The following is a 25,373-nucleotide window of genomic DNA, read 5'->3' on the forward strand; positions in this document are numbered from 1 at the left end:
CATTTACAGAGCCAGGGGACGGGCTGCACATGCTCAGTTTGTACTGTGTACTGCTAGAGAGTTGTTTTTCTTGGGAGGGTGTATGTGATCAGCACATGACCAATCAGCACATCAGGGGAAAATTAAAACTCCTCCTACAAGCTTTACTAAGAACTGATACAAGTCACAAGGCTGATATACTGCTGACGAGAAAAGGTATTTAGCAGTTTATATTTACTCAAATAATTGCATTTCCATGTTCTGTGGGAGGAGACCAGATATAGTGAATGCAGGTTCTGGGTTTAGTAACACTTAAAAGAGTTAAAGGGTTTAATACTACTCCCAATGCCTGAGATTGCAGTATGCGGAGATAAGAGAGGCTAGAGTTGGCCAAACTTGAACCAGAAGTTAAAAGCAGAGCAGATAGCAACATCTGCTGTTATATTTAAGGCCCTAGATTAAAACCAAAAATGTTATATATTGCAGATTATCAATCCTAAAATGTGGAGGCTGCATTCAAATAAAATGTGATTTATTTAATTTTTTTTGGTTTGAACTAAAGTCTGCAAAGCATTTCAACCGTCATTAGTCCATTGCAGATAAGATACTCAGGTGCCTGCAGACTTTTCTCCAACAGCTAGTCCATACGGAGATTTAGACCTTCAGGTATGAGATCAGTGGACTACAAGTGTGAGAACATTACTACTGCACTTGTGCTCCTTGGAATCCAGCTGTCTCTGTAACATGGTGGACGATGGGACTTGTAGTATTAAAAATAAATTGCCCCAAAGAGAAGAAACTACAGAATAAGGGTTTGGGTTTTTGCAGACTGCGATCATGTTTTCAGTTCCACCCTAAATATGGGTGCAAACTAAAACGTGATCACAAAGGAGGACTTAGCCTTAAGTAAAATAAAATGACCATTTACACCACAAAGGTATAGCATATAGAAACTTATTTGTGAATGTTACAAAATGCCCCCTTTTCTTAAAAATTTACAAAAATATTTTCATTTAAACAATATTCCCTTCTTACCCTTTGGACTGGCCATTTGCACGGTTCTCTGCAAATTTCACTTCAATGGGGTCACGGATACCAAGGGAGCGGATGGCAGTGATAAGCTGCTGATCTGTTGTCCACTAAGAAACAAAAAGAGGACAATAGGAATGAATTAAAGCAAAAAAAGGTAAAGCCTAAATACAAAAAGACTTAAAGGTTCTTACATATGAACTGTCTGTGATTTTCCATTGTAACCAGATTTAAAATCACTAGAAATATGGAACTGGAGAAAAGCAGTTGCAGTGTAACTGGTTGCTGTGGGATGGTACAGTAGGACCAGCCAACCTGATGCACACTAAAGAGAACCTTGCAGTAAAATGCAAGTTCTTCTCAGGTTGACAGGCACCCCCACCCCCTATCCCTTTTTACAAATCACCTACAGTCAATAGATGTAAAAACAAAAAAAGTTAGAATTATACTTAGATTACCCCATTCTTCCACACTTCTGGGCATTGCTGAGTTAAGGATTCCTGAGGAATGTAGTGCAGGTGAAATCTTGTAAGAAGACATTGCAGTCTGCTGCAAGAGCATCATCTCACAAGGATTCAGCTACTCTGTATTCCCCAGAATTGTGATGTCATTCTCACCTAGGTGACATGGGCGGCAGGTGGGGGATGATGGAGATAAAAACCTTAACTTTTTTCTCTACAGGTAAGTTTTAGGCCTAATAAAAGTATGTGACTTTTGAAAGGGGGGGGGGGGTGTAGGGGGCCTGGAAAGCATAAATAGACAAGCTGTTTAATAGAAGGTTTGCTTTAATAGGGCTGGAGTGTTGATCTGGGCATCTATCGACTTTTTAGGAGTTCCAGTCTCCTGGACAGTCAGTAGTGAACTGTCCTGTTTTGCTATAGTCCTTTGATGCAATGGAGCAACACAAACAGTTCTTTCAGGCACTTTGGTATACAATACATATTTTTGCCTCTACAATTAAGGCAGAGGCAAAATCAGCTGATGTAAATCTATAACTAGTAATACCATGTATACTGGATATTTAAAACAGGATCCCATGCAACCAGAATTACAAACCTGTCGGTAGGTAAAAGGCACACACTCACATACACTTTAATCAAAGTGTCGGAAACAAGTAAACAGCATTAGGCATTCCAATGCAGGCTTAAAGAGACCCTGCCTCCAGACTCATTCACTTTAACAAAAATCTTTCCATAAGAGAATATATACATTTACCTGTAATACTCTCCTTGTGTAGACATCTAAAAGATCCAAGATTTCTACTAGGCACCACTGTCTTCTTAAGCAGACCATAGACTGTTCGAATCTCGGCCACTTCGGCCAAGTTTCAAACCATGTATGGGCAGGCTGAATGAACCCAAGTTAATCAATCGATCAACTTGGGTACAACCAGCCTGTCGGCTTTAACATGCGATTATTGCTAGTGGCTAGCAGTAATCACTGTGTTCTCCTGGCAGGGATGGCTTTCCCCGCCGGGATAACACAAGGCTTTGCAGGAGGGATCCCCCCATTTCAAGACTGTGGTTGCAGGAAATAAAAAGCGCTCTGTCTATGGCTGGCTTTAGTTGTGAAGTCAGCCGTTCTAGCACACTCAAAGCTATCACCCCAGTGACACTCCATAGTAGGGATCGACCGATATCAGTTTTTCGTAGCCGATACTGATACCGATATTTTGGCCATCGCATATCGGTATCGGCCGATATTTTTTACATTTAAAGTTTTGCAAAATAAAACACAAATTTTGACACAAATTTGTTACTGAACATGTTAATGTTTATTTATTAACTTTTTTAACATTAAGGGCTCGTTCTTCACACCTTAACTGCATGAAAGCTGATAGGAAAACTACACTTGCAGGGACATCAGTTTCACATAATCTTATTGTGAATGATGCATAAACTGCTGCAGAAGTGCACTCACTGCAATAATTTTAAATCACTACTGCAGCAGTGGAGTCAGTGGCAGCAAAACTAATAGAAAAAAGCTAGACAGTGGATTGGACTGGAGTCAGTGGACTACTGCTGAAGTAGTGAACTCACTGCAATGATATTAATCACTACTGCAGTCAATGCAAAACTGCTAGAAAAAACGCTAGACAGTGGATTGAAGTGGACACTAGTAGTACTAAACTTTTCAATACTCCCAGTTAAGTAGAACAATATTATACTGCAGAAAGCAGAACATTTCAGCATGTTCATGTTTTCCTGTTAAACGGCTTCTGTTTTTTTTCATATAATGCTGCCACTTTATTACCATGCTCACTTACAGGAGGAGAGGACAGAGGAGCAGAGAGAGAGAGAGAGAGAAAGAGAGAGAGAAAGAAAGAAAGAGAGGTATCTTCTAGCATGGGAATAAAGTCTTTTGTAGTGTGCCTCATTTTCTTTCCACCACTGAAGAGGATCATCACTTCTGTCAAATTACTGGTTCCTTCAAATAGAGATGAAGTTCATCATCCAGGCTCATTATTGCAGATTCAGAAGAGTCCTTTGCATGAGGCCCCAATAAAACACTGAAAATGTCATGATCAATTCAACCAATCAAGATTCTCTTCCGTTTGTCTGCGTCTTTTTGGACATTTTTCTGTTTTTGCAGCATGCTGCTCTTTCAGATTATAGAAATGCTGTTCTGGACTTGTCTTTTCGGCAGGAACCCCTGCACCTCCTGTTGAATATCTTCTGTGAGCCATTGTTTTTCCTTGGCCAATACAGCATCAGAAGAGAAAGCATGGTTCTTGTATCGAGGATTCAAAAGACTTGCCAGCACAACATTTTTAATCTCTTAATGCTTCTCAAAACATATATCAATAAAGGCTCTCTGGCTTGACAGACCATCATTTGAAAGTTGGAGGGTGTTGTGTGCCATGACACTGAGGTCTGACATATCGGCAAGCCTCATTCCTTTCCGCATGTTTGCTCCGCTGTCTCAAAGGAGCACAAGCATTCACTCTGTCTTTAGCGATTCCCCATTCTTTAAGCATGCCTAGAAACATTTCTCTACTGTACTTCCCAGTGTGGGATCCTTGCATCACTTTTGTATTCAAAACCAACTGCCTTTTTGTCCATCCGCTGTCAATGAAGTGGCATGTAAGATTCATTAGTGACTCTGTTTGTCCTCCTCCTGACCAGCAGTCAGTCGTGAATGAGAGGGAGTTGCCAGCATTCTCTGGTTGCAGCATAGCCTTTTTCTTTCTCAACAACCTTTTGGTGAATCTTTCCCAGCATTTCGGTTCGATAATACTTCTCACTCTTCAGTTTGTACCTTGGCTCAAGTATGGATATCAACCGCTTAAATCCGGAGTCAGACGCCATTGTAAATGGCTGGTTATCAGTGACCATCATCTCTGCGATTACTCTGTCCAGCAGTAGGGATCTTCCATCTGAAACTAGACTGACACCTGTTTTTTTTCTGAAACATATCTGTTATTGTTGCCTGGGACAGTGGAGGAGGTATTTCAAAATCACATTGATATTCATTTTGTTTTTTCTGTGCTGCATGATATAATTTAATATGATGAACTCTTACTTAGATGGGCCCAAAGATTTGACATATTTTTGTTTTTTGCAGTTACTGATCCCATGCTTATATTGTTTGAGCATGTTTTGCACACTGCTGCTTTTCCTGGAGATGGTTGAGACAAGAAATAGTCCCAGACCACACTTTTACTTTTTCTGTCTTCATCCATCTCCATTGCAATTTGAAAGAGACAATAAGGTTAAAACAATGGCTGACTGGCTGCTGGCACCATGCCCTGCTGTGGGTTGCTTGCTGGCATCCTGTGAATCAGCTGCTGATACCTGGCAGTGTGGGTGGCTGGCTGGCACCCTGTTGTGGGTCAGTGGCTGACACCTGGCAGTGTGGGTGGCTTGCTGGCACCCTGTTGTGGGTCGGTGGCTGACACCTGGCAGTGTGGGTGGCTTGCTGGCACCCTGTTGTGGGGTGGCTGGCTGCTGTCACCCGGTTTTGGGTCAGTGGCTGATGCCTGGCAGTGTGGGTGGCTTGCTGGCACCCTGTTGTGGGGTGGCTGGCTGCTGTCACCCTGTTATGGGTCGGTGGCTGACGCCTGGCAGCGTGGGTGGCTGGCTGGCACCCTGTTGTGGGTTGGTGGCTGACGCCTGGCAGTGATGGTGGCTTGCTGGCACCTAGTTGTGGGTGGCTGACTTGGTGTCACCCTGTGGTGGGTGGCTGGCTTGCTGGAACACTATGTTTGGCTTGCTGGAACACTGTGGTGGGTGGCTGGCTTGGTGTCCCCCTGTGGTGGGTGGCTGGCTTGGTGTCACTCACCCTGGCCTGTTGTGGGTGGCTGGCTTGCTGGAACACTGTGGTGGGTGGCTGGCTTGGTGTCACCCTGTTGTGGGGTGGGTGGCTGGATGCTGGCACCCTGTTGTGGGGTGGGTGGCTGGATGCTGGCCTGGCACCCTGTTGTGGCTGGCTGGCACCCTGTGGTGGGTGGCTGAGGCCAGGGCCTGTGGGTGGCTTTGCACCGTGACCGGAGTGCAGCTGCACACACTGACTGGAGGTGTGGGAGGCAGTCTTAGAAGGCAGAACGTGTCAAATTATAGGCCCAGCGCGCAGGGACACGTAAAGCAAAACACGCAATGACGTCACGTGTGCGCCGCGCACAATCTCGGCAATATCAGTAACTTCCGGGGCGGATTCTGATACATCAGGGAAAGTGCATATCGGCCCTGCAGATAATTGGTCGATCCATACTCCATAGTATTTATCTGCATTACTCCAAATGCAGCTAAATAAATGATTACGTAGTAATGTGGGAGGAATAAAACAAGCTGGGCTGAAACAAAGAGTAGTTAGATTCTCACAAAAGAGGATAGGACTATGACATACTAAGAGGAAGGGGGCTGTGCTAGGTAACTAACTTGTCAATTTTTCCAGCAATTTCCAAAGCACATTGCAAATTAATTTAAAAAATCATTAAAGGAAATGGAAAAAAACTGCAAGTAAGAATTTAAAATGCTTGACCTTTCTGTGCTTTTACCTCAGATTTTGTAAGTTGGGGGCAGATAGGTTGTTATGGAAACAAAATGGGGCTAAGATATATTGAACGCAATTTTAAACTTTCCCAACTCAAAAAAACCAAGCTAAGTGGGTTCATTATCTTCATAATCCTCCTCCAAACTACTGTATACTGGAAGTAGAGGGGATAGAAGCCTGTCAAAGCACAGCAACATTGCCTTACTTAGCAAACTGCAAAATATTTTTCTGTGTATTTGTTACCCCTGCAATCCTGTGAGATGTTTGCAAGTTTAGAGACAAATTACTTAAAGCGGAGTTACGGACACCTTATTGCTTACCTTATTTTTAATGAAAAAAAAAAAAAAAAAATCACTGCACTTCCTCCTTATGCGGCCGCCGACGTCATTTCCTGCTTTGCATTGACTCCTGGGAGATGAGTGTCATCAATCCCAGGAGTCAATACGCCTGCACCGGTGTCCCTCGTCACTTCCAGTTCAGGCGCGTCATTCTCTGCTGATGGATGGAGAACAGCTTCTGGGCATGTGCAATGATGTGGAACCAGCTGTGGGATGACGCGCCTGCCCCGGAAGTGACGAGGGTATAGCATTCTGGGACTCGTGAAATCCAAGAAGAGGGACACTGCGACTTCAGTTGCCCACACCGCATATGGCCGCGCTGGACAAGAACTTCACAAGGTAAGTAATTAATGCTGCATGTACAATAAACAGGGACAGTTTAGAGGATATCGTTGTTTAAATGCACTAGCCCTGACTATTCTAGGGGTATTTTTTGCTAAAAAAAATATGGCTGGAACTCCGCTTTAAGATGAGACAGAATTTTATCCTATACAAACGCATAATTAGAAAGTGGTCGAAGTAAGGTTTCATTCTACGCTGTGTTCCAGGAAATAATGTACGACTTCAGCTGTAACCATTTATGAAATCTGTCTCACTATTACTATTTTGAATTGCTTTGCTGTGCTACACAATTGATAACCCCAACCCCTCACTTCCCCTTTTGAACAAATAAAACACTTTATATGGTATATTTAAAAGACCAAGAGGGAGCAAATAGGAGAAGTTAATGGATAGGGTTTACATACAAAAAATACTTTCAAACCTCATACCATCCCAGAATTCTACTACCTATACCAAAGAAAATCTCTGCACGTGTGCCTGTATAACCCTCTGGTATGCTTATAATATTCTGTGTGCAGTTCTTTTTTTACCTGTATATCTCTATACTTCTCATTCTCCCTCTAGATCAGCAGCTGCATGCATGCTGTATACATCCGAGATGTATTCTTATAAACACAACTAGTCAATAAAGCTGCCAGTTTAAAAACAAAAAAAAAGCGCTTAGGGATTATCCCCCACTTACCCATGAAAAGTTTCCAATATATACAGATGCCTTCTTGCGCACATTGTTGTATGTGTACAAAATGGCGGGTGACTTGTTGTTGGATTTGGCAGAGGTAGCCTGTAAAGGGGAGGTGGGCTCTGAAACATTGTTTTTCCCATCTGGGTGAGATGACCCAAGAGAGGCCGCTGCCAAGACATCGTCATATAGGTCAACCTGCTCTGCAGCAAATTCAGCTTCCTATGGAGAGATAATACAGTAAGTTAGATCAGTTTTTTTTCCTCAACATTATTAAAGCATCAATAACTGCAGAAGCCACTGTCTACATGTCACAATCTCAAATCCCCCTTGATGCAAGTATATGTATTCTGTATACGGTGTTATAACCTCCCATGGTACCCGATTCATTACAGTGGAATCCCAGCTTACATCACTCCCAAAACCTATGCTTACTAACCTGTGTAAGAAAGATGCATATACTTACCTATTTTCAGACCGTTCCTGTCCAGTCACGTTGTCTCCCGTGTCAGCCAGCAGCAGCTGCAGGGGAGAGGAGAGAGTGCTCCGACAATGGCTTGTAAAGCCTAAAGCAGTGATGTCACCTAAAAACATTAATAGTCTATCCGTTGTTGGTGCTTTCTCCTCTCTCCTGAAGCCATGCTGGCAGACACAGGGAACTGGATCATACATAAAATATGACTATTCACACAATGTGTAAATGAAGTGAACGAGTGATGTTACATTTCTATGGACACCTCTCTCAACAGCTCCATAATTTTGAAGCCTGCCAAACACGCCTTGAATATTGACAGATTGCATCTCAATTATATTGCTCTTGCTATATTAGCCAACTGCACATGCATAGAAGGTCTGATCTCTGCTCATGGTATTCAATAAACCCAATAAGCTGCCGTCATACTCCTCCAGGACAGCACATCAATACGTGCCATTGCCACAAGGTTTGGCGAGTCTCCCAGTGCACAGTCTCAATAGCTTAGAGGAGATTCCAGGAGAAAGGCAGTTACTCTCTAGGAGAGCTGGACAGGGATATAGAAGGCCCTTAACCCATCAGCAGGACCATTATCTGCTCCTCTGTGCAAGGAGGAACAGGATGACCACTGTCAGAGGCCTAAAAAAATGACCTGCAGCAGGCCACTTGTGTGAATGTCTCTGACCAAATAATCATAAACAGACTTAATGAGGGTGGCCTGAGGACCCAACGTCATCTAGTGGGCCCTGTGCTCACTGCCTGGCATTGTGGAGCTCGATTGGCATTTGCCATTGAACACCAGAATTGGCAGGTCCACCACTGGTGCCCTGTGCTTTTAACAGATGAGAGCAGGTTCACCCTGAGCACGTGTGACAGATGTGAAAGGGTCTAGAGAAGCTGTGGAGAGCGTTATACTGCCTGTAACATCGTTCAGAATTACCAGTTTGGTGGTGGGTCAGTGATGGTCTGGGGAGGCATATCCATGAAGGGACACACAGACCTCTACAGGCTAGACAATGGCACTCTGACTGGCATTAGGTATTGGGGTGAAATCCTTGGACTCATTGTCAGACCCTATGCAGGTGCAGTGGGTCCTGGGTTCATCCTGGTGTACGACAATGCCCGGCCTCATGTGGCGAGAGTCTGCAGCCAGTTCCTGGAGAATGAAGGAATTGATACTATTTTGTTTCAAGGCTGTGCCTCTTCCTCAGAGCCTCGAAACGGCTTGAGGCTCTGAGGAAGAGGCACAGCCTCGAAACACGTCAGCCTTTGGTCTTCACAAGACATTGGACTTTACATGGACGTTGCTCTATGGAATTAATATGCTGGTGCATGTTTGTGAGTAGTTTATTTTTAACACTTTTTCAATAAAAGCCCACTGCGGATAATGCGATAGGCTGGTGCGTCCTTTTCTTTGTTTATATTTGCAATGTACTTCATGAGGCCTGACTGCAAAACGTCCAAGATATTGTTAACCTCCTTAGCGGTATTCCTGAGTGTGGCTCGGGATGGAATTTCAGTGCCATTAGCGGTAACCCCGAGCCACACTCAAGGTATCGCCAGGGAGCATAGCTGGATCCTGGAAGAGAGGTTACTTACCTTGTCCCCGGGATCCCACGATGTATTCCTGCAGCATACGGCGGCCGGATCTTCCGCCTGATGCTCTGCTCCCTGGCTTCCGTTCCCTGCAAGCGTCACGTCGCAGGGGGTGGAACCGGCGGCAAATTTGAAAAGTAAAAACACACAAACACACTGATATATTGTAATCCTATTGGATTACATTACTAAATAAAATACATTGACATTCGTTTGCCGCCCCCAGTGCCCTTGCCTGCAGTTTTACTGTACTATATTATATATATATATATATACACACACACACACACATATACATTATATATATATATATATATATATATATATATATATATATATATATATATATATATATATATATATACACACACATATACATTATATATATATATATATATATATATATATATATATATATATATATATATATATATATATATATATATATACACACACACACACATACTTTAACTTTTTTATAGTTATTTGTTATATTATAATTTATGACTTTGTGTTTCAAACTTTATCATACCCGAGATGTTATAAAGAAGAACGCACAGTAAAAAAAATATATATACCGTATATACTCGAGTATAAGCCGAGTTTTTCAGCACATTTTTTTGTGCTGAAAACGTCCCCCTCGGCTTATACTCGAGTCAAGGAAAAAAATGTCCTCTCCGACGGGTTTAAGGTTTAAAAATGGCGCCGCCCGTCGCATACATGTTACCGCGCACGCGCCGCCGCCGCTCGTGTAATTTCGGCTATTCCCGGCGCCGCTCGGGAGAGGCCGGGAATAGCCGAAAGTATACGAGCGGCGGCGGCGCGTGCGCAATGACGTGTCGGCCCCGGGCGGCGCCATTTTTAAAATGAAGGCGCCTCTGGAACAGGTAAGTGAAACAGCTTCACTACCTGCCATGGGCTGCGGGCACACTACGAGGGATGCAGTGCTGCAGGCATGGTCCACATGTACCATGCCCACAGCACTGCATCTCCTGTAGTATGCCCACAACCCCGGATCCTCTAGTACCATGCCAGTACCCTGCAATCTCCTGCACCATGCCAGTACCCTGCATTCTCCTGCACCATGCCAGTACCCTGCAATCTCCTGCACCATGCCAGTACCCTGCATTCTCCTGCACCATGCCAGTACCCTGCAATCTCCTGCACCATGCCAGTACCCTGCATTCTCCTGCACCATGCCAGTACCCTGCATTCTCCTGCACCATGCCAGTACCCTGCAATCTCCTGCACCATGCCAGTACCCTGCAATCTCCTGCACCATGCCAGTACCCTGCAATCTCCTACACCATGCCAGTACCCTGCAATCTCCTGCACCATGCCAGTACCCTGCAATCTCCTGCACCATGCAAGGACCCTGCAATCTCCTGCACCATGCCAGTACCCTGCATTCTCCTGCACCATGCCAGTACCCTGCATTCTCCTGCACCATGCCAGTGCCCTGCATTCTCCTGCACCATGCCAGTGCCCTGCATTCTCCTGCACCATGCCAGTCACCCTGCATTCTCCTGCACCATGCCAGTGCCCTGCATTCTCCTGCACCATGCCAGTGCCCTGCATTCTCCTGCACCATGCCAGTCACCCTGCATTCTCCTGCACCATGCCAGTGCCCTGCAATCTCCTGCACCATGCCAGTGCCCTGCATTCTCCTGTACCATGCCAGTACCCTGCATTCTCCTGCACCATGCCAGTACCCTGCATTCTCCTGTACCATGCCAGTACCCTGCATTCTCCTGTACCATGCCAGTACCCTGCACTCTCCTGCACCATGCCAGTCACCCTGCATTCTCCTGCACCATGCCCGCCGCCCTGCATTCTCACCCTAGGCTTATACTCGAGTCAATGATTTTTCCCATCTTTTTGTGGTAAAAGTAGGGGTCTCGGCTTATACTCGGGTCGGCTTATACTCGAGTATATACGGTATGTAAATAGTTGGTTTGGGCTGCTCGTCCTTAAGAATTACATGCAAAATAATTGTACCGCTTTCAGCACCTAAAATCGGAAAGAATCATACCGCCAGGGAGGTTAAGAGAGACCCAGCTATTACTGTTCACCTGCACAGGAGTTCTCAAATGCTGAGCTCAGAGGTACTGCATTAGGGGGGGGGGGGGAAGAAAGAGAATGTGAGGGGCTTTGGATCAGAAAAAAAGGCTCCCTCCTGTTATGGTGAACAGTGACAGCATCACCTCTCTTAGCAACATCCTAGGAGTTTTCCAGCCAGGTTTTAAGAGGTATGTAAATGGCCTACACCTACAGCAAGGGCAATATTCAACTTTGGTCAAAGCTGAACAGATTGTTATCAACAGATGTCTCTTATCTAAATAGGCAGTTTTTGGTAAAGGTGAGCTATGCCTTTAAGGCCCCCCTCCTTCTCTCCGCAGGCAGCCCATTCACAGAGCGCAGTGCGTTTCATGCAGTAGGTAACTGGCTGTGAAGCCACAAGAATTGGCTCGGGTGAGGACACCACTGAATCCCTGAACAGGTAAATGCCCGAATAGTAAAAGTAAGCAGCTACAGTATTTGTAGCTAGCTGCTGACTTTTAATTTTTAGGGGGGGGGGGGGGGGGGAGAATCAGAAGTCCTCTTTTCAACTACTAAGAAAGAAGTCTATCGAAGAGTTAAGTGTTGCTACTGACATCCAACACCTGGGCCCCGATACTGAACACCCCCGGTATTTCACCTCTTTTTGTATCTTAGTGCTGCTGGGTTCCTGTCTACATGCATATGTTCCAGCATCATCTTCCCACCATTGTTCTAGATTATCTACCTAATACTGACAAAAACTGAACATGTCTGCACCGTGTGTGAGCACAGCTGCTGGAAACACCGGAGAACGATCGCACACTGACATCCTGCTGATGTATTGACGTGCGTCTTAGTAGAAAACATTGAAGATCAAATGTACATACGTATTTAGTCAATAACGTTCAAATCTTTATGAAAGCATGATCACATCACAGAAAGTGAAATGTTTCCGAGCCTCACAAGACCCCTTTGTCAGGCATGTGATGGATGAAGGGGTCCTGTGCAGCTCCTGAACATTGCACTGTCTTCTGTGATGTGATCATGCTTCAATAAAGATTTGAACGTAATTGACGATCCGCGGTGTGCTGACAAATACGTACATTTGATGCCATGTATCTTAATGCATGTGATCACATGCATTTTTATTGATTTTAAAGGTGAACACAAAAAGTTAAAAAACTATGTGAATCCAGCTAAAAGGCCATTCCAGCTGCACAGGGCACTTTCTATGGCGCTGATAATCTCCACCATGACACAAATCCTCCACTCGGGTCTTCCGGTATCTTGAGGGCACCATGCCATGTGTGTATGGACACCAGCACAGGGCTGACGGCGGGCACAGAGGACAATATATTCCTGTGTACAGCACAAAGCGCACACAGCTGATGGTGGGCACAGAGGACAATATACCCCGGTGTACAGCACAGAGCACACAAATGATGGTGGACACAGAGGACAATATATTCCCGTGTACAGCTTAAATGCACACAGCTGATGGTGGGCACAGAGGACAATATATTCCCGTGTACAGCACAGAGCACACAGCTGATGGTGGGCACAGAGGACAATACATTCCTGTGTACAGCACAGAGCACACAGCTGATGATGGGCACAGAGGACAATACATTCCTGTGTACAGCACAGAGCTGATGGTGGGCACAGAGGACAATATATTCCTGTGTACAGCATAGAGCATACAGCTGATGATGGGCACAGAGGACAATATATTCCTGTGTACAGCACAGAGCTAATGGTGGGCACATGATGGGCACAGAGGACAATATATTCCTGTGTACAGCACAGAGCTGATGGTGGGCACAGAGGACAATATATTCCTGTGTACAGCACAGAGGACAATATATTCCTGTGTACAGCACAGAGCTGATGGTGGGCACATGGTGGGCACAGAGGACAATATATTCCTGTGTACAGCATAGAGCACACAGCTGATGGTGGGCACAGAGGACAATATATTCCTGTGTACAGCACAGAGCTGATGGTGGGCACAGAGGACAATATATTCCTGTGTACAGCATAGAGCATACAGCTGATGATGGGCACAGAGGACAATATATTCCCGTGTACAGCACAGAGCTGATGGTGGGCACAGAGGACAATACATTCCCGTGTACAGCACAGAGCTGATGGTGGGCACAGAGGACAATATATTCCTGTGTACAGCATAGAGCTGATGGTGGGCACAGAGGACAATATATTCCTGTGTACAGCACAGAGCTGATGGTGGGCACAGAGGACAATATATTCCTGTGTACAGCATAGAGCACACAGCTGATGATGGGCACAGAGGACAATATATTCCCGTGTACAGCACAGAGCTGATGATGGGCACAGAGGACAATATATTCCCGTGTACAGCACAGAGCACACAGCTGATGATGGGCACAGAGGACAATATATTCCTGTATACAGCACAGAGGACACAGCTGATGGTGGGCACAGAGGACAATATATTCCTGTGTACAGCACAGAGGACAATATATTCCTGTGTACAGCACAGAGCACACAGCTGATGGTGGGCACAGAGGACAATACATTATTGTGGGTACAAAAGACAAGATATTCAGGTGTACAGCACACATCACGGTTTCCATGCACACCAGGCCGCAGTCCTTTATCATGGACATTTCCCCTGCCGCCTTGTGTCCGCCCCTCAGGATGCAGCCCTGACTCCCCACCTGGATGAACTCCTCCTCAGCATAAATATCAATGAGGTCCGCCCCGTCCGCCATGGCAGGACCCCGGATGCTCCGCCCGGGCCGCTCAGTCCGCCCCCCGGGCTTTCTGTGGACGATCTCGAAGACTTCACACGCGTCCCTCCGGTACACTATTTCCCAGTGCAGCTCAGCTCCTAGGATCCCGCGCCAACCGGAACTTCCGCTCCGCTGCAACCTGTACCCCCAAACTTCCGGTCACGGGAGCGGAGATCGGAACTGACGTCAGGACGTTCGCTGTGCGAGATGTTGTCCCTGGTCAGATGCCGGGTGAGCCGTGGTGATGGGGAATGGAAGGGGCAGATAGGGTTGGGGAGTAACTTGCTATCACTGCTTCGTCTACAGAGGGGTCCTGTGTGGCCAACCAGAACTTTCAGAGTGGATGAAACCCCTGTGACCTTCTCTGACTACCGGTGACCTATTGGGGAGATTTCTCTTCACTTCCGGTTCTGGTCACAAGGGGGGTCAGAGGGACAGGAGGTAGTGAGAAATCTCTCCAATAGCATTATAGAGGACAATAAAGTGTAAGTGGCCGGGCAGTCATTGGCTGCTACATAGGCAGGACACAGGCAGAGGTTATACAGCAAAACTAGGTAAAGCCCAACTCCAGGAAGGTGGGAAATGATCCCATGTGGGGAGTCTGCACCTCTACTATGAGGGGTCCCTGCTTCTTACATATAGGGGAGAGTTTTTACACTTTTATTACTCCAGTCTCACCCTCCCTGTGTTCCAGCAGTGGACCCTTCCTGCACATTAAGTCCCTGAATTGGTCCCAGGGCTGTGGAGTCAGAGGAAATTTTGGGTACCTGGAGTCGGAGTCGGCAAACAATAATTTAGATTGGAATTAAAAAAAAAAAAGCAAGTTTAAATGTCCCAATTCACAAAAAGTTACAATTAATGACTTAGTATAAGGAAACTTATAATTGAGGAGGCCAAATGTAAAAAGGAAGAACTACAGAAAGTTCTGAAAGGACGTTTTGTTTTCCTTAAAATGGATGCATGCACACGTCACAGAGACAATTATTTTGCTATTAATGTTAGATTTGTGGATGAAAATAAAACAATAACACGGACCCTCGGATTAAAGGACACTCAGGCACATCACACCAGTGATTACCTTCAGAAGTTAGTGGAGGGTGTTCTAGAAGATTTTGAAATTACAAAGGAACAGATTTTATGTGTTGCGACCGATAATGTTTCTAACATGTTGAGCACAATTGAGAAGATGAACGCAGATGAAGAAGGTAACAAACAGATATTAGAGTTAGAGGAAGACAGCTCTGCAAGTATTATTATTTCAGGTTCTTCTATAGCGCTGTCAATTTTCGCAGCATTTCGCTTTACATTGCACATTCACATCAGTCCCTGCCCTCAAGGAGCTTACAATCTAAGGTCCCTAACTCACATTCATACATACATAGTAGGGCCAATTTTATACAGGATCCAATTAACCTACCAGCATGTCTTTGGAGTGTGGGAGGAAACCGGAGTACCCGGAGGAAACCCACGCAGGCACAGGGAGAACATGCAAACTACAGGCAGGTAGTGTCGTGGTTGGGATTCGAACCAGCGACCCTCTTGCTGCTAGGTGAAAGTGCTAACCACTACACCACTGTGCCACCCATATTGGAGAATGCTGACTTTTTTTAGACAACTTTGTTGAAGAAGCATTGAAGCTTGCTACTATTCATCATATGCGATGTGCTGTTCATATACTGCAACTTGCCATAAGAGATGGATTAAAGATCGCCATGCAGCTACACTAATTGGAAAATTATGGCAAGTAACTGTTGCAGCCAGGGCCCCGAAAACAAATGCAATTTTGAAAAAACGTGCAGGAAAAGGAGCCATTTTGGATCAAACAACTCGCTGGGGAAGCACTTATTTAATGGTGAAGCGTTTGCTTGAACTTAGACTTCATAGAAGAAATGGACAATTAAAATCTTGCATTAACTGAAAGCCAGTGGACACAAACAAAAGAGCTGGAGAACCTTCTTTCTCACCCCTTCACTGTCATCACTGTCACCAAGAGGTTGCAATGTGATGATCTAACCCCTGGGTAAATTCCTCTTGGACTGGAAGAGCCTGTTATATCGCCTGAACAAAAATGGAAGGTTAATAGCTGAGGGCATTGCATCTTCAATTATGAAAAGAGAGAGTCTTTTGCTGGAAAATGAAATCTTGTTAGTTGAAGAAGCCATCCTTGTTTATCCAGAGATCGTTAGTGATGTGGCCAGAATAGTTACTGCAATGCCACCCACCCAAGTCAGTGTCGAAAGATATTAATACAGAGGAGTCTGAGTCGGGGAGTCGGAAGTACAAAAAACTGAGGAGTCGGAGTTGGAACATTTATCTACCGACTCCACAGCCCTGATTGGTCCTAGTGATGTCAGGAGCCTGGACCACTGGAGCTTTGCGGGAAGGGGGGATGCCAAAGGGCTGATCTAGCCAGCAGAGAAGGTAACGGTTCCTCTGGACCAGTCGTCTTCAAACTGTAGCCCTTTCTTTGCCTTTATCCAGCCCTTGAGGATTATTCCTCCCACTGACACCAAAAATGAGGCACTATTCCTCCCACTGACACCAAAAATGAGGCACTATTCCTCCCACTGACACCAAAAATGAGGCACTATTCCTCCCACTGACACCAAAAATGAGGCACTATTCCTCCCACTGACACCAAAAATTAGGCACTATTCCTTCCACTGATACCAAGAATGAGGCACTATTCCTCCCACTAACACCAAGAATGAGGCACTGCTACTTCCACTGACACCAAGAATGAGGCACTGTTCCTTCCACTGACACCAAGAATGAGGAACTGTTCCTTCCACTGACACCAAGAATGAGGAACTGTTCCTTCCACTGACACCAAGAATGAGGCACTGTTCCTTCCACTGACACCAAGAATGAGGCACTGTTCCAACTGACACCAACTATTTCTCCCCTTAAAATATCAAGGATCAGGGATTGTTTACTCCCACTGGCCAGTCTGCTCCCCCCCCCCTAAAGTCTTGGTGACCGTAAACTGACTCTTTCTTTAGAAAGTTTGGAGGCCTCTGTCCTAGAGCAGGGGTCTCCCAACAAAGAGCCAGTGTACTGTTCTCCAGAATTCAGGGGACGGAAGGACTGTGGCCAGTGTACTGTCCTCCAAACTTTATGGGGGGCGGATTGTGGCCTGAGTACTGTCCTCCAAATTTTGGGGGGCAGACTTTGGCCAGTGTACTGTCCTCCAGTCTTCAGGGGGAGGGGGGCGGACTTTGGCCAGTGTACTGTCCTCCAGTCTTCAGGGGGAGGGGGGCGGACTTTGGCCAGTGTACTGTCCTCCAGACTTTAGGGGGGCAGACTACTTTAGGGGGGCAGACTGTGGCCAGTGTACTGTCCTCCAGACTTTATGGGGGGTGGACTGTGGCCAGTGTACTGTCCTCTAGACATTAGGGGGGTGGACTGTGGCCAGTGTACTGTCCTCTAGACATTAGGGGGGTGGACTGTGGCCAGTGTACTGTCCTCTAGACATTAGGGGGGTGGACTGTGGCCAGTGTACTGTCCTCTAGACATTAGGGGGGTGGACTGTGGCCAGTGTACTGTCCTCTAGACATAAGGGGGGTGGACTGTGGCCAGTGTACTGTCCTCTAGACATTAGGGGGCGGACTGTGGCCAGTGTACTGTCCTCCAGACTTTAGGGGGGTGGACTGTGGCCAGTTGGAGTAAAAACTTACTTTGATCCTGTGGTCAGTATGAGGACATATAGTGCCTCAGTGCTGGGAATAGTGCCCCCTTTTTGGTGCCAGTGGAAGGATTAGTGCTCCTCATCGGTGCCAGTGGGAGGAATAGTGCCCACTCATGAGTGTAAATGGAAGGATTAGTACCACATCATTGATGTCAGAGAGAGGAATATTGTCCCATGGTTGGTATTATTGGGAGGAATAGTGCCCCATCATTGGTGTCAGAGGGAGGAATAGTGTCCCATCATTAGTGTCAGTGAAAGGAATAGTGCCCCATCAATGATGTCAGAGGGAGGAATAGTGTCCCATCGTTGGTGTCAGTGGAATGAATAGCGTCCCATCATTCTTGTCAGTGGAAGGAATAGTGTCCCATCATTGGTGTTAATGGGAGGAATATTGCCCCCCTCATTGGTATTGTTTAGAGGAAAAGTGTCCCATCATTGGTGTCCGAGAGAAGAATGGTGCCCCATCATTGGTGTCAGTGGGAAGAATACTGCCCTAACATTGGTGTCAGTGGGAGAAATGGTGCCCTATCATTGGCATTAGTGGGAGGAATATTGCCCCATCATTGGTCTCAATTGGAGGAATATTGCTCCGTAATTGGTGTCAGAAAAAATAATGATGTCCCATCAGTAGTGGTGGGAGAAATAATGCCCCATTGTTGGTGTCAATGGGAAGAATAGTGCCTTTTTGGTGTCAGTGGGAGGAATTGTGCCCCATCATTGGTGTCAGTGGGAGGAATTGTGCCCCATCATTGGTGTCAGTGGAAGGGATTGTGCCCCATCATTGTTGTCAGTGGAAGGAATAGTGCCCCGTCATTGGTGTCAGTGGAAGGGATGGTGCCCCATCATTGGTGTCAGTGGAAGGGATTGTGCCCCATCATTGGTGTCAGTGGAAGGAATAGTGCCCCGTCATTGGTGTCAGTGGAAGGAATCGTGCCCCGTCATTGGTGTCAGTGGAAGGAATAGTGCCTCATCATTGTTGTCAGTGGAAGGAATTGTGCCCCATCATTGGTGTCAGTGGGAGGAATTGTGCCCCATCATTGGTGTCAGTGGGAGGAATTGTGCCCCGTCATTGGTGTCAGTGGAAGGAATAGTGCCTCATCATTGTTGTCAGTGGAAGGAATTGTGCCCCATCATTGGTGTCAGTGGGAGGAATTGTGCCCCATCATTGGTGTCAGTAGGAAAAATAGTGCCCTGTTTGTGTCAGTGGAAGGAATTGTCAGGGTCTTACCTTGCCCTCCTGTTGACAGCCATCTTGGACATGTGCAGACTCCTATAGGTTCTGATTGCATCATCACTTGCCTGCTGCCTGGGTGTCACACAGTGATGATGCTGCACACCTTACTATATCTGTCATCTGATGGGTTGCAGTCCTTGTCCTTGTGTTTGTGCTCCAAGGTGCATCTCTGCTAGGAGTCTCCTGTTCTTCGTGTTCCTCCATGTATGACCTGGCTTGGCTGACGACTCTCCTTGCTCTCGACCCGCCATTAGCAGACGACCCGCTTCTGGACTCGACCCTGGCTTGAATGACTACCCTCTTCTGGACTTGACACCAGCTTGTTCCTGCTGCCACTTCCTCACTCTTGCTGTGCGTTTGATGCTTTTTGCTCCTTGCTTCATTTTTCCTGTATCCCCATGTGGTCTGGTTTCCTGGCACCCTGACAGTACACAAGGGACATGAATCCTGATGATGCAGGTGCTCCTATGCTCCCAATGTTTACCAGGCTCAATCAACAAGATCACTTTTTGGGTCAGTTTGCTCAGGTGTTGCCGACGTTGCTTGCACACACAGCGCACCTTGCTCTGCTGCTGCTCCTGTTGCCGCTCCTGCAGTTGCAGCTGGAGTCGCTGTTACCAGAGGAATGACTGGTTCAGCTCCCCTCCCGCAGCGCTATGGGGGGGGGGAAACTGAGTCAGTGTGGTGGCTTCCTAAACCAAGTGGGCATTTATTATGAGATGGTTCTTTAGGCGTTTCCTTCTGACAGGTCCAAAGTGGGCTTCCTAATCTCGTTGCTCTTGGACAAGGCCTTGGCCTGGGCAAATCCCGTATCGGAGAACGATAATCCTGTGATACTCGATTACCCGAGTTTTGTTGCCTCCTTTCATAGGGTATTCGATGTAGCTCTGCTTCTGCTGCTAAGCTGCTCCTGTCCATTCAACAGGGTATACGAACCCTTGCCAAGTATGCCATCAAATTTCGTACCCTGGCAGCAGAGGTGGGCTGGAATAATGAGGCTTTGGTGGCTGTCTTCTCTCCATGTCTCTCTGATGCATTGAGGGATGAGATTGTGGCCAAGGATCTTCTTGACGAGCTTGAGGCTCTCATTTCCTTCCTGATTTTGATTGATACCAGGCTCAGGGAGAGACCATCGTTTAAGGAGCGTTTGCGGAGGCCTCCTACCAGATTGGCTCCTACATTTTCTTTCCTACCCATTCCTCCCTCACCTCCCACACCTCCTGGGGATGGAGCGTCTGGCTGTGAACCCATGCAGCTGGGGTTCACTCACCTTTCCAAGGCTGAGTGGGCCTTTAGCAGGAGGGAGGACCGGTGCCTGTATTGCATTCTTGGTGGGCATTTCCTCAAATCTTGTCCGACCTGTCTGGGAAAGTCTCCCACCTAAGGTCCTGTTGGGGGCAGATCTAAGGTGGCATTTCCTCATTCCCCGTAAAGATAAACCTCTAATCACACACAGTTGTCCTCTCCTGGGCAGCGGGTTCAGCGGTTACTCAGGCGTTGGTAGACTCTGGTGCTGGTGGTTATTTTAATGACAGTACATTTGCTACTGCAAATTCTATACCCTTGCAGCCTCGTGTTTCTCCACTATAGCTATCAAGGCGATTGATGGCAGACCCCTGCAACCGGCACAGGTTCCAGTTGATATGGCGATAGGGGCTGTTCACAAAGAGTCGACCTGTTTCCAGGTTGTTTTGTCCCCACACTACTTCGTTGTTTTGGGGTACCCCTGGCTTCAGAAACAATCCGACCTTTGATTGGCAGTCGGTCGAGATCCTCTCTAAAGCCCCGTACACACACAGCGATTGTTGGCCGTAAATTTTCGGCCAACGTCCGATCGGCCGATTGTCGGCTTGTTAGTATGATGCTTCCGACAACCGACTGGTGTGCAGGCTATAACATTGTTGTTGGCCGTCAACAGAACGGCCGATTGTTCATCAGTCATTACAGATTTCGGCTGACAAAAATGTGATGATCAAGACTGGGCATGCTCAGAGAAGAAAAAACACACGAAAAGTAGAACAGATCATGACATCACTTCTGCAGTTGGTTGTTGTTGGCCGACAAAATTTGTGTGCAGTCTAGAGCACATTTCAACCAACACAACAACACTGGACAAAAGACGGCCGATCGGTCGGCCAACAATCGGTGCGTGTGTACGGGGCTTTAGTCTCCACAGTGTGGGGCTGTTGGTATCTATGGGCCTGTTAAGGTACCTTGTACCTCCTCAGATTTAGTGTTGCCTACTGAATATTGTGAGTATCAAGATGTATTTAACAAGGTGCGTGCTGGTACTCTTCCTCCTCATCGTCTGTACGATTGTGCCATAGACTTGCAACCTAGTGCCATTCCCCCTCGTGACAGGGTTTATCGTCTCAGTTGCGGAGAATAAGGCCATGGAGGAGTACGTTACGGATATGCTTGCCCGGGGGAACATTCGCAAGTCCACATCTCCAGCGGGTGCTGCTTTTTTCTTTGTAAAGAAAAAGGGGGGTGAGTTGAGACCTTGCATTAATTATAGGGGCCTCAATCGCAGTGCATACCCGATTCCATTGATTACTGAATTGTTCGACCGCCTCAAGGGAGAAACTGTGTTTACCAAGCTTGATCAAAGGGCCGCGTATAACCTCGTACTAATCAAGGAGGGGTGACAAGTGGAAGACCATGTTTAATACCAGAACTGGTCATTATGAATCTCTGGTGATGCCGTTTGGCCTGTGCAATGCGCCCGCTGTCCTCCGGGAGTTCATCAGTGATGATGTCTTTCGTGATATGTTGTAGCAATGCGTGGTAGTCTATTTGGACAACATCTTGATTTACTCACACTCAATTGAGTCACACTACCTGGATGTCAGATCGGTGCTGCAACGGTTACATGAGAATGGGCTTTTCTGTAAGCTTGAGATATGTGAATTCTACCTGTCTCAGGTTGCCTTCTTGGGCTGCATCATTTCTGCTGAAGGGTTCTCAATGGACCCTCAGACGGTTTTGGCTGTTCTACAATGGCCTCGCCCCAGTGGTCTCCGTTCCATTCAGCGTTTCCTTGGATTTGCCAACTACTATCGGAAATTCATCAGGAACCTTTCCTCTTTGGCCAAACCCATTTTAGATCTGACCAAGAAGGGCAGCTATTCCTACAATTGGATGCCTGCTGCCATCCAAGCTTTTGAGACCCTCAAGTCTGCTTTTGCTTCGGCTCCCATTCTGTCTCATCCCAATCCTGGTTTGCCCTTTGTCCTAGAGGGGGATGTGTCTGAGACGGGAGTAGGCGCCCTCCTGTCTCAACGTCGGATACCTAATAGACCCTTACTTCCTTGTGAGTTCTACTCCAAGAAGCTGTCTCCAGCTGAATTCAATTACGAGATTGGGGACCCAAGAGCTCCTGGCCATTATCTTGGCTTTCAAAGAGTGGAGATGCTTGCTCGAAGGTTCAGTGGTTCCAGTTCTCATTCTTGCAGATCATAAGAATCTGACGTATCTCTCAGAGGCCAAGAGGCTCACGCCCCATCAGGCCAGATGGGCTTTATTCTTTTCTCTTTTTAACTATGTGGTCTCCTATTTGCCCGGCTCCAAGAATGTTAAGACTGATGCCTTGTCTCATCTGTATTCTGAGTTGTCCAGGGAGGATTCCGTGCCGACACCGGTCATACCTTCAGAGCTATCCTCACTAACTTAACCTCTCCTCTTGGGTGACCGATATTGGCTGCCCAACCTTATTCTCCCACTGAGAGACCTGCTGGCAAATGTTTTGTACCTGAGAGGTTGTGCATCAGACTGTTGTGCACGTACCACAATTCCAAGACTGCCGGTCACCCTGGTAAGAACCAGATGTCCTGGGCTCTTTCTGTCAGTTCTAGTGGCCATCTCTCTGCACTTATGTTGCTGCGTATGTGGCTGCTTGTTCGGTCTGTGCCCAGAACAAATCTCCCCAGAACCTTCCCTTGGGCCTACTGCAGCCCATTCCCAGTGGGAAGCGTCCCTGGTCTCACCTGGCCATGGATTTTATTGTGGAACTTCCTGTGTCTCGAGGTTACATGGTTATCCTCATGGTTGTCGACCGGTTCTCTAAAGTGTCACTGTGTTCCATTTAAGCGGCTGCCTACCGCTCAGGAGCTTGCCTCGCGGTTGCCAGGGAGGTCTTCCGTTTACACCGGTTGCCTGGGAAATTGTCTCGGACCGTGGGAGCCAGTTTGTCTCCAAGTTCTGGCGCACCTTTTGCTCCCAATTGGGTATTCGACTCTCCTTCTCCGCAATACCATCCACAGTTCAATGGTGCCGCTGAGCGTTCCAACCAAGCTCTGAAGCAATTTTTTCGCTGCTATATCTCTGACCATGAGGACAATTGGGTTGATCTGCTACCCTGGGTGGCGTTTGCCAGGAACTCTGCCATCAACTCGTCTTCAGGAATGTCTCCATTCCTGGACAATTATGGGTTCCAACCGGCTGTGTTGCCCGAGTCGTTCTGGTCACAGGACATCCCGGCTGTGGGGGGATCATCTTCGTGCCCTCCATTCCTCTACGGTGCAGATTCAAGAGTTTTTACGGGTCTCTGCACAGCGTCAGAAGCTCCAGGCAGACCGGAGACGTTTATCTGCTCCTTTGTACCAGGTCGGGGAGAGGATATGGTTGTCGACCCGTAATCTTAACCTCAGAGTGCCCACTCCAAAACTGGCACCCCGTTTTGTTGGGCCTTTTCACATCCTCCATAAGGTGAACCTGGTGGCCTATGCCCTTGGTCTTCCCCCCTGGCATGCGTATCTCCAATGTCTTTCACGTGTCACTTTTGAAGCCACTGGTTTGCAGTTGCTAAACTGCTTCACTTCCTTGCCCTTGTCCCATTTCAGTGGGCAATCATGAGGAGTATGAGACTAGCAGCATCTTGGATTCTCATCTGTTCGGAGGTCAGGTTCAATACCTGGTGCACTGGAAGGGTTATGGTCCTAAGGAGCGCTCCTGGGTTCCCTCCGCTGATGTTCATGCTCCCACCCTTCTCCGCACTCTTCTCCGAAACCGTTTTTTTGCTCCACGGAACAGGGGCCATTGAGGGGAGGGAACTGTCAAGGTCTTACCTTGCCCTCCTGTTGGCAGCCATCTTGGACATGTGCAAACTGCTGCCTCTTGTAGAATCTGATTGCATCATCACTTGCCTGCTGCCTGGGTGTTGCACAGTGATAATGCTGCACACCTGACTATATCTATCACCTGATGGGTTGCAGTCCTTGCCCTTGTATTTGTGCTCCAAGGTGCATCTCTGCTAGCAGTCTTCTGTTCTTTGTGTATGACCTGGATTGACTGACGACTCTCCTGGCTCTCGACCCCGCATCGGCAGACGACCCAGCATCGGCAGACTACCCGCTTCTAGACTTGACCCTGGCTTGGATGACTACCCGCTTTTGAATGCGACCCCAGCTTGTTCCTGCTCCCTCTTTCCCACTCTTGTGCGTTTATTGTTTGCTCCAATAAAATGCTTTATTTTACCTGCATCCCCATGTGGCCTGGTTTCCTGCCACCCTGACAGGAGATAGGAGGAGACTGCAGAGATCCATGAGTATTCATCGAGAGAGGAGAAATGTGCAGGCAAGCGGTGGTGTGAGTGTGTCTGTCTACCAGAACCTACCGATCTCGAGTTAGAGAGATAAAACAAGCTGTATTAATTCAAGGCTGAAATTGCCACTGCTGGACTCCCGAAAGGCCAAGCCCTCTCCTCCAAAGCACGTGCCTCATACAAGGCTACCTATTCCTGCTACTTGCCACTACTTGGCTCAGTCACTTGGCTCAGTCGCTTGGCTAAGTCGCTTGCCTAAGTCACTTTTCGAGGTTTGTATATAACATTTGCTGGATTTGGGGCACATTCAGACTGTCACATAGGAGCTTTTAGACATACTTTAATGCTTGTACACCCATTATATTACTAAAAGTATTGGGACGCCTGCCTTTACTCCCACATGAACTTTAATGTCATCCCAGTCTTAGTCCGTAGGGTTCAATATTGAGTTGGCTCACCCTTTGCAGCTATAACAGCTTCAACTCTTCTGGGAAGGCTGTTCACAAGGTTTAGGAGTGTGTCTATGGGAATGTTTGACCATTCTTCCAGAAGCGCATTTGTGAGGTCAGGCACTGATGTGGGCGAGAAGGCCTGGCTTGCTGTCTCCACTCTAATTCATCCCTTAGGTGTTCGATCGGGTTGAGGTCAGGACTCTCTGCAGGCCATTC

At 47.0% G+C, this 25,373-nt stretch overlaps 2 protein-coding genes across 2 annotated transcripts in view; one reads left to right on the plus strand and one right to left on the minus strand.

Annotated features, from left to right (window-relative positions):
• The window catches only part of CPSF7 (cleavage and polyadenylation specific factor 7), a 43,397-nt gene extending 29,027 nt beyond the window's left edge, over positions 1-14,370 (minus strand). Inside the window, exons 1-3 of the mRNA XM_082271150.1 lie at positions 14,167-14,370; positions 7,363-7,581; positions 1,015-1,118 (exon numbers count right to left, since the gene is read on the minus strand). Of these exons, the coding sequence (XP_082127276.1) occupies positions 1,015-1,118; positions 7,363-7,581; positions 14,167-14,220 (377 nt within the window). The 5' untranslated portion in view covers positions 14,221-14,370. The remainder of the gene's footprint in view (positions 1-1,014; positions 1,119-7,362; positions 7,582-14,166) is intronic.
• Positions 14,371-14,399: 29 nt separating this feature from the next.
• The window catches only part of LOC309565945 (stabilizer of axonemal microtubules 4-like), a 94,786-nt gene continuing 83,812 nt past the window's right edge, over positions 14,400-25,373 (plus strand). The window contains exon 1 of the mRNA XM_082270974.1: positions 14,400-14,472. Coding sequence (XP_082127100.1) covers positions 14,449-14,472 — 24 coding nt within the window. The 5' untranslated portion in view covers positions 14,400-14,448. The remainder of the gene's footprint in view (positions 14,473-25,373) is intronic.

Source organism: Pelophylax lessonae (assembly GCF_965119305.1).
Source record: "Pelophylax lessonae genome assembly, chromosome: 10".
NCBI classification, from domain to species: Eukaryota; Metazoa; Chordata; class Amphibia; order Anura; family Ranidae; genus Pelophylax; species Pelophylax lessonae.